Source organism: Arvicola amphibius, chromosome 1, assembly GCF_903992535.2.
Source record: "Arvicola amphibius chromosome 1, mArvAmp1.2, whole genome shotgun sequence".
In the NCBI taxonomy this organism is placed as follows: Eukaryota; Metazoa; Chordata; class Mammalia; order Rodentia; family Cricetidae; genus Arvicola; species Arvicola amphibius.
The window spans coordinates 183089779-183100138 of NC_052047.1; the positions used below are offsets into that span (position 1 = coordinate 183089779).

General features: G+C 40.8%; 1 protein-coding gene across 3 annotated transcripts in view; it reads right to left on the bottom strand.

Moving 5' to 3' along the window:
• The window catches only part of Hpse2 (heparanase 2 (inactive)), a 598898-nt gene extending 589266 nt beyond the window's left edge, over positions 1 to 9632 (bottom strand). For all 3 annotated transcript variants that reach the window (XM_038330395.1, XM_038330387.1, XM_038330379.1), the window contains exons 1-2: positions 9343 to 9632; positions 5999 to 6156 (exon numbers count right to left, since the gene is read on the bottom strand). In XM_038330395.1, the coding sequence (XP_038186323.1) occupies positions 5999 to 6156; positions 9343 to 9632 (448 nt within the window). The remainder of the gene's footprint in view (positions 1 to 5998; positions 6157 to 9342) is intronic.
• Positions 9633 to 10360: the final 728 nt, after the last annotated feature.

Here is a 10360-nt window from a genome sequence, read left to right on the forward strand (position 1 = left end):
CCCCTTCACCTAGGTCCCTCTTCTGATAATTCAACTCTCACTTAATTAATTACCTTCTCTGAACTATAACAACCTTAAAAGCTTTTTCTAAATCCTTTGACCTATAGTTATCTTCTTTTTTGTTCTTATAACTATTTTTTCTGGTGTGTCTTATAAGCCTGAAAATGTCTGTATTTCACAGGATATTAGAATCAGACACTATATAGAGACTACAGAGTTAACCTTCTTCATTTTAAATTTCAGGAAGTTTTCAGAAGAATTAACACTAATCCCAATAGTACACAATTCTATAAGAACCAGGACTAATAATGAAATCTCTGTGAATCTCACAGAGAGAGGTAGAGTTCACACCTGCAAGTTTAATGGCAAACATCATTCAATGTCTTGAATATCCTTGAATATCCTTGAGCTGGGATATATTAATAGCTCACTGGTAGAATTCTTACCTAATATATACCACGACCCAGAGTCACATGCCCCAGAACCATGAAGAAAATCTGGGGAGGTCAACAGGGTAGGGGCTAGGGAAAAAATGTGGAAGATAGAAAGGGAAAGTGGAGAAATTATTTCATGTCTACCAAAAATGCTTTTGAACACCATAAAAGCCAATTTAGATATAATTTCTAGCAACATGAATTTGTTTGGAATCCTTTATAACATGTACTTCTCTTTAATCACAAATTTTTCATAATTAACAAAAATGTAGAAATATTCTTCTGTAGAAAAGAATCTGATACAGTTCTGGTACATGAAGTAAGATTTTAAAAAAACAATTTCTAATACACTTTTCCAGAAAGACAGTCTCTTACTGTCCGACTACACCCCATGCTCTCTCAAGCTAAATGCCTTTTCTCCTGGCCTTTATGTCTCTAAGATCTATCATCATTCACAGACTCAACCTGATTTGCACCAAAGTCTTAGAATAAATACTAATTTATTCTCCTCAGATGCTAATTCTATGTTGTCTTGCTGTTACTTTTCACACAGGAAGAGAATCTATGAACATATACTGAAAGAGCACTATCCTTTGTTAATAAATATTACAAGGTGGTATAAATAGCCTGTTTTGATTTAAAGTTTGGCTTATTTATTTCAACATTGAATTATGGATTTTCCCCCAAAGCAATTAATACTAATATTCAAATGGCAATTTAGGACATTATCATGTTCTATTCTGGTTTTTATTGTTTAAGATAAAGTTAAACCCAAAGTAAGTATTTAATAATGTTTTTTATTAACTGAGTTTCAGGAAACATTGTGTGAAATAAAATGAGATAATGAATACTGTGTGTATTTTGATAGCTGTGCTGCTCCTATGTCATGTGTCTCTACTGATGAAATGAGAACAGAAAGAAGAGGAATTAACTACTTGATCTTCATGAAAACTGAAAAAACCCTAAAGAAAATGGAACAATAATAATATTTGTACCATGTCTTAGAATTTAACAATGTATGTTCAAATTCATTGTTTATAATAGTAGAAGTTCTCTGAAAAGACTTCAAGAAATGAAGACTAAAATTATATGAAATTGTGAAAAAAAAGCACTATTATATCAATAGCTACAAAGCCAGACATAGGAACTACAGAAAGAAAACGAAGAAAAGCAAAATTCAAGACAAAAAAAAAAAAATGTATGTATAGTAACATTACTTCCGTCCCAATGCAAAGTTTTAAATTTAATGGTGAAGTTAGACTTAATGCATAGCCTGGAACCAAGACAACTTGATGAACAAAGATAAAATGTCTGTATATGTACCTGAAATAATGAAAGAGTTACTAAAATAGCATTTAAAATGGACTTCATGGGAACATGCCATGGAGGCAAAAGAATGAAGACTCTTTCCATATCTTGACTCATTGCTTCATTGGTCACTTTTATCTTCCTAGAGCTTTTCACAGAGCTGTTAAACTACTGGAAATATTGGCTAAATAATAAAATACCTGTGAATATTTACCGAAGATCTATCATGTGTCATTATATGCCATTTAGCTACAATATCCTCCTATACTTTGCATTTCAGTTGAAAAAGTGAACCAAACATTTATATATGGGAAGTTACATGTCAAGAAGAGATAGAAAGAGCCAAAAGAGCATAAAGAATAAAAGCATGTCTTCCAGAATAAGAAGAGATTGCTTGGAACTTCCTGTTCAAAAGAGACTGTACAAATAAAGAGTATTGCAATATCCCTTTAAGAATCAAGTGTGATGGTGTAAGATTTCAACAGAGCCAAGAGAAAGATTCAAACAGAAATGTGCTAGTCAAAAAAAGGACATATATTTGAGACAAAAAGGTACTTTATGGAGATCTGAATAATCAAGGAAGGCCATATTTAAAAGTACACAGAAATATAGGGTAGGAAAAGCTTTAAACACCATGTTGAAGAATTTTAAAAGTTTATATAAGCAATCTACAAATAACCAAGGCTTTTTCGCAAATAAAAAAAGAATGTAACATGATAAACATAAAATTTAGACATTTCATTCTTAATATGCATAATAAATGGTGTACATCTTCATTACAGATATGGTTATAGCCATAAAAAGAGGGTGGTCATACAAATAAAGAACACGAAAGACATAATGAAGAGGGGAAGGCTAGACCAAAACAGACCTAAGAAGAAAATATTCACCCATTATGTTATGGGGAAAAAGTACAACACATCATACAGACAAGAGAAAGTTAGGAAAACGTGAGATTCACAGAGTTTTTTAAAAATCATTGTTTTACTTCCTCCACACTACTAAGCGTATGTGAAATTCAAATTGCTCCAGCAAATAGCAAAGTAAGTGCCAAATTGATTGTACCAAATTGATATAAAAACAATGGCTTCACAAAGTTCAACAAAGTGCAATTGTTCTAGTGTGCTTAAGAAGTATTTGAAAAATAGAAGCCACATGACTTATTAATTGCATATTAATTCAAGAGAAAATTCACCAGAGTAACAATATGAGTGAATTAACTAGAAAAATATGGATTTTGCCCAAGCAGGAGCTGCATTTCAGTTTAATGTTAGTAAATCATAAATGAAGAGTTAATCTCTTCTCTAATCATCACACACACACACACAAAGCTTCTTTGGCATCGGATTTCCCTATCTTAAAGTGTCCCTATAGTCTTTTAATTCTCGCAAATGATCCCTTGAGCCAAACTCCTTTCACACTGATTTCAATCTTTCTCAATCCTAATCACTACTCACTGCCACTTTACAACATTAAATGTAAATGCTGTAAGAGACTTTAGCCTTCTTAGTGCTTTCCATCAACAAAATATTTACAGATTACTTTTTATAGTCCTCAAAGAAAAACATGCACAGCAGGAATTATCATCATCCAGCGTTACTGAGAAACAGTAAGCCAGTGCCACACAGGCATAAGTGTTAGATCCAGGCATACAGTGTGAGCTTTCTAAGCCCAAGTTCCACATTTTCTTCACTATATCATTGGTTTTCATACTTCATTTGTGAGTAGATTGTTATTCAATATCATGTTTAAATGAATATTTTCAGGTAATAGTCTTTTTATTTATATTTTGCACAGATTTTTATTTTAGTCACAAATGCTGTACCCAGCCTGGCACAATAAGTGATTTCAATACCCTGCTTTCTCCACTAGACAGGTCATTTGTTCTTCTGACTGGTGTGGCCTGAACCTCAAGTGAATATATTTTAATAAGTACCTTGATGGTCAACTATGCAATGCAGAGCTATTTACTAAAAGAATCTAATTACATTGAGATGTCTGTGATGATTACAATTATCATTGAATGAAAAGTGACAAGAAAACAGATGTTAGTAAAATTGTTATTATACCAAAAATATTTTTGTCTTAAATTCCACAATGTAACATTTTTCAACAATATGGGTGATTTAGGGATATGTGAGAACCAAAGGGCAAGAATAGGACATTCCTACTCTCCTCCACTGCTGATATAGTTCATAGCATCCTATTACCAGGGGGACATAAATCAGAAGGAGTTCAGCTAGGAGCAATAAAACAGATTAGGGTCTGGAAAGGCTGACTTTAAAGAAAGTTTTAAAAGAATTAAATCCAGGTAGTCTGTGGAGTTGGTGCCCATGCCAAAGACAAGTTATTTTGAAGGTATGTGTCTTTAAAAATATATAAGTATCACTGTAAATATCTGAAGAATACTTAGAAAAATAAGGTCAGAAGAAAATTGCAGGCAAAAAAGAAAAACTAAAGGTAGGAGAGCTCTCTCCCTCGGGCATGAAAACTATACTCCTATAGGGTTTCAGTATTAGGTTGGAGAAAGTTCATCTGGGATGATGCTATATTAACTCTGAAGTAGAGGAGAGTCTGAAAGTGAACAAACTTTTCTATTCTTCTGGTTTGATGGTTGTTTTGTTTTGTTTTTAATTCTGCGAAGTTTTACAGACACAACTGTCTGCCAATTCCTTTTCTCCTCATGATGCCCACTTCCTCCTTTTATAAAGGGAAATAAATTGTATTCTTCACTTGAAGCAGAATTCACTATACTCAGTAAAGGGTTGACAGAATTTTAAATTCAAGGTTTAAAGAAAAGATCAATTTCTAAAACATATACTGTTCTTTTTCTCCTCCCATCAATTTCTGGGTTTTACATGTTTTTCCACAAACTAAAGAGGAAGAAGTTTCAATAAATTTCTACAAAAACTATCTCATCAGGAAAATCATCCATACATCCCTCTTCTTTCTGATGCCGGAACTGACAGTGACCCTGAGAGCAATGAGACCCTGGGTCATACCACCACCAGAGATGCTGTGTAGACTGTCTTTTACCTTTACGTGCCTCATACTAGTGACAGCAGAATCTACATGCAGTTCATATTTTATAGCAATGACTTTTACCTTTGAAGAGATGACTTCTTAAATACCTTCACTCTTGGGCAAATGTTTCAAAAGAGTAAGTCTTAGCAATGCTTCAAACTCAACAAGCTTGCCCTCTGTCTACTCTAAGCAAAAGTTCATCCTAATACCTCTCCAAAAGTCTCATTCAGTGGATTCCCACAATGACAAAGATATCTCCTTTTTCAGGTGATTTCTAAGAAGTTGTAACAAAATCGCAAGGACTCTGAAAACCTGTGTGACAGAGAGAGAACACCCTCGAAAAAGACACTAATGCCTCTGCTACCGATTTTAACAACACGGTAACTGAAGATGCTACAATTGCCACCTATCTCTGAAAGAAAACTTCATAGACATTAACACCAAACCTTTATAGAAAAATTTTAAGTATCATTTTCATTCATTTCTAATAAAAACAAAATTGTTTAAATTTAAAATGATTGATTTCTCACACAAGAATTTGGAGCTTTCAAAGCCTTTGCAAGCCTTAACTCATCTATCTGATTCTGGCTGTAAAGCAAGCTAACATCTGCAATGCCACTGTTAAACTGAGAGAAACATGTGACTACTGATTAGGCAATACAAAGAAGGGAGAAACGTTCCTCACAGTGGAACAGTCTAAGAGGCATTATTCCATTAAATTTTAGAGTGGGCTTCAAAAAATGGAAGATAGAGTGGGCTATCTCCCATTCCAGGAAAAGAAGAAATAAGACAAACAAAAAATACATGTGCCTAGAATTTTAGGAATGAAATGTGCCTGCCTGGCTCCTCAATAATCTGGGAACCTGGCTCAATTTTCTCAAAAGGGAAAAAAACAAAAACAAACAAACAAACAAAAAACCACTCAGACCTGGCCCAAAGAAGTATGGCCTACAGGTTTCAGGACTTTGGAGACTCTACTGCCCAACACAAAAGCAGAGGGCCAGGCTATGGACAACCTGGATAGCTCTCTTTGCATGGTCACCTCAGGAGTCTCACACTCCTAGTGAACCCTAGCCTCCTGCTGCTGTAGTTTTTCAGGGGAACTTCAAACAGGCTCTGTTCCAAATCTGCCACACACACACACACACACACACACACACACACACACACACACGGCCGAATGCTTGTTCACACCCCCAATTTTCACTCAGAATCGGGACCAAATATCTCACCATCCTCATAGTTTTTGAGATAGTAATCTGGGCCCGGGCCCCCGCGGCTTTTCGCCGGATTTCTCAGGTTCTGGAACTGCAGGAAATCCGTCCTTTTGCCCCCGAAGCGCAGAAATGCGGGCGAGAGTCCCCGGGCCAGAGTCACCAGACGCTTGGAGCTGCAGGGGTAGAGAAAGAGAGAGAGGAAAGGATCCCGGGAGAAGGCTAGAACGCACTGGTCAGGGAGCAAGGCCCCTTCTCACTCCCTGCAGGAGACCCGGCGGGAGATTTATTATCTAAGCCCGCTCCGCTCCAGCTTGCAGTCCGAGCAGGCAGCAGGCTGCTCTGGGGCGGCTCCGGTGAACCGACTCTGCTGCCCGCTTTCCCCTCAGCCTCAGGATTCCCTGGGGCTGTTCTTCCAGACCCCGGCAGGCCACAGCTGCGCCCTCCCACCGACACCTGGATACCCTAAGAACTGCCTTCTAAAGGGTTGAAGATGTGTTTGTTCCCTGTGTTGAGGTAGGGGCATTTGTGCGGCGAACTTGGGGGCAAGGCGCAACTGGCTGGCTTCTGCTACTACTAAGAAAGCGCTCCTGGCACAGACAGACGCTCAGGGAGCGGACCGCTGGCCTGACTGTTGCCAAACTTCCAATCTGAAGTCTGAGTTGCCTCTCTGCCCCCACGGGCATTGTAACCTCCAAGAAGGTGAAACTTGGCCTACTTTCTCTAAATCCAGGCACAGCACCTAAGATTAAGAGCATTGCTTTTAATGTCAAAAGTGATTTTCTGCTTCTATTAATTACATTGTAACTTAGTAGCTTCCGGAATCTTCAGGCAGACAGAGGGGGTTCCCAGGATAAATCCTTGCTTTTCAGTGGACGCCCTCCCAGTCACCCCCTCCCCCTGCCGCGCAAAAATAAATAAACCACAGTAAAAAACCTGTCTTTTTGGCACTTGAAATAATTCAACCTTATCTCAAGAAAGATAGAATTCTCCCATTCCTCCCGACACACACACACAAACGACTCCTAGCCCCAACTGGGCTTTATCTTTCTTTTTCCTTGCCACTTGAAGCGGTTTGGTAGCGCTCTGGGTTTAAAAATAAAAATAAAAATAAAAATAAAAGGTTTGACGAATTTTGGAACTCGTGTGTCGGGGAATTCTGATTACCAGAACAATAATAGCATTTGCTTCTATTCAAGTTCAGGATTTCCATCGACAGGTTTTTTTAAGCCAAAGACTGCTACTCTGGGAAGGAATAGGGAACCAGCCCTGCAGATGCTCTTAATGCTGAAGCAACCAGCTGTTGAGTTCTGGGTCTATACATTGTTTTAAACGCTTTGCTGTTTCAGGTTCTGAGAATCCAAATCAAAATGGAGACGTTAAAGAGTATCATAAAGGAGGTAGATTCAAAGGGCACAGAAATAAACGGAAATTCCACTTTCAGATACTTGTGGGGAAGATACATGTCTACCCTGAGAGTTCCGATGGACCGAAGGTTTGGCTGGGCTCTCCAGGACCGAGTTCCAGGGTGGGCGCAGTTAAGGTGTCGCGAGGGCCGGCTGAGCGCAGAAGGGACGTCCGCGCAAGTTGGCCCCAGGGAAACGCGGCATTTCCAATCTTCCGGATAAAGCCTGCACAACCAATGCAAATGCGCCCCGCCACGGCTTCTTCCCCGAAAAGCTGCCTTCCAGAATTTTTCTGCAGCAGGCAAATATTTAGCGCGAACAAGCTGACATTTTTTTAAGGAGGAGGAGGAAGAGGAAACTCGGAGTCCGGGCAGCTGGAGCAGTGCAATGCAAGTGGGGCGTGCATTTAGGGAAACCCCTTTTGCACCCCACATTTGGATGAATTCAGAGAAGCGTTCTGCTGCACAGAAAAGCTTTCAAGGATGAAACCCGGTAGTGCAGCGCTGTTCCCGCCCTCTCAACAACTCTACCCTCTGGAACCCCGAAACGGCCTCCGCCTTGGCGGCAACGACCTCCGGTATTTGGGCTACGATACCAGGACCTGGTAGGAGCGCTCAGAGCAGCGCCCACAGCTACCTGCTGCGCCCGCAGACTGGAGGCAGAGCGCTTAGGGGCGGGTGCACCCGGAAAAGCAAAACTGGAGTTTCTCGATGAGGAAAAATGCTCACTAAAGATGTGCCGGACGCAGCCTGGATCTGAAATGGCACTCCAGGCTTTTTGGAAGAGCCCAAATCGACGTCTCTAACTTGGAGGGAATTTTCAAAAACTTAACACTTGGAGATTCGATATTGCAGAAGTTTTTCCTCCCTTTTTTCTTTTGTATTTTTTCTTTTTTCTCCAACACCCCCTCCCTGCAACTGTCCCTGATGGGAAGGAATCGCGGTTGCTCAATTGCCAGAAAAGTAACAACTGGGAAAAGAGGTGAACCCAACTAGATTGCTAGGGAATCTCAACCTCCGGGTTTGCTAATCCAGCACTGCCGGGTTCGGGTTCAAAACCCCCAACGCTTTCCCCTGAGAGTTTCTAGGACCTTTATGAGTCGCGTATGATATAGACTACGACCCGAGCAACGACTTCTTTTCCCCACTGTAAAGAAAAACTAAACTATGCAGTTACCAAGGAAAACTCAAAGAAGAGGGCGGAGGGGGGAAGGGCTCCATCTATAAAAAGTGTCTTACAAAGTCCTCAAGTCTGGTAATGACAGCGGAGGATACAAAATAAAAAAAAAATAACTCCAATCCAACTTGCTCACCGCTCAAGACTCTCCTTAAATTCGTTTTCTGTCTAGGAATGGAAACTGATGAAACCATCTTTCCGTGGCAAATTCCACTTTCATGCAAACCAACTGAACACTCAGACACACGCACACTGCTCTCTCTCACACACACAGCCACTCCTCTGGAGTCTTTGTTGTTCCAGATCTTCCCTTTTGTAACTTCCCTGAACCTCTTGTTTCTTTTTCAGAAAGGGAGACTAATTGTGGATATATGTAAGCACAACATTTTTTCAGTCATAACTGATAAGTTTCTGAAATGCCTTCTGCATTGCAAACATGTGCATCTTAATAGAAAACATTGCTTTTCTCAATCACTAGTTACAGCCTCACAGCAAATATTCCAGGAGGGGGAAACCTCCTTTTTTTTTTTCTCTTTGAAAGACAGATCGGTTAGCTGCTGCTGTTGCTGCTTCTGCTGCTGCTGCTGCTGCTGTTGCTGCTGGTGGTGGTGGTGGTGCTGCTGCTGCTGCTGTACCTCCTCCTCTTCTCCTTCTCCTCCTCCTCCTCCACCTTCTTACTCTTCTTCCTCTTTTTCTTCCCCCTTTGGAGTAGGGGATAGGAAGAGAATGGGGGTGGGGGTACTTAAATTTTTAAATGATTCATCGAAGCCCCTGCCTTACCTTAAGAAATCGAGCCAGCCATCATGAATGATGGAGGGATCCAGCTGCAGAGAGAGGAAGTTCTCATTGACTGTCCTGACTGGGTTCTTGGTGCTCACATCAAGTAGAATCAGGGTCTTTTCCTTCAAACCTGTAGTTCTGTCTACAGGCAAGAGTCTCCTGTCTCCAGCTTGGAAGGAGAGGGAGAGATGGAGCAACAGAGCCAAAAAGAGAGCCACCAGGGCTAGGCACGAGGGGGGGCAGGAGCTGCTGGAGGACATGGCTTCAGGGAAAGCACAGATCACCCTCATTAAATCCCTCTGATTTAAACTTCTCTCCCTACTGGGTCTCGATGGTGACTAATTGTCCTTATCTAAAATGTGTGTCTATCGCCCCCCTTCCCTTCTCTCCCCCCTCCCTATTCTCTTTTGCTCTCGCTCGCTCGCTCTTGCTTGCTTGCTCGCATTTTTTTTTCAGTGTTTTGGTGCTGGTGGAGCGAACTCACGCCCCTAGCCAGCCTTCTCAGCAACTCGTGCCAAGAGCACTGTTCACCAGCACCGCCCCTTTAAGAGATTTGACTGCAGACATTTTTAACTTTTTAAAGGTAAGGAGTGGGGGAGGGGGAATAAAGGGGGAAGGGGTGGTCGTTGTGCCCTACTGATTTAACCCTCTAGGGTCAGGAAGCGGCCAGTGGGATTGAAATAGCACTGCGGTTACCATCTTGGGTAAGAGCTGATGTCTAGTTTTCACTTCCCCTCCGGAGAGGGCGCTTCACTGCCCAAGTGTCAGTCTGTCCCAACTACTCCTTTCATATTGTTCTCTCTGTGCCTTCCTTTTGGGGTTAAAGCAGTAAATGTAAGGGTTGTTAGTAGTAAAGGGTCTTGTAGCAGTGACTATAATTTTTACTAAGGCATAGAGAGCAAAGAAGAGTCCATGCCTAGGTGTGCAGGCCTCTGAGCCTCCCAAGAAAAGAAATGTCATTTCTCCTGAAAAGTGGAATAGGAGACCAAGGTGGGGGAGAGAAGACAGATGCCCAGGT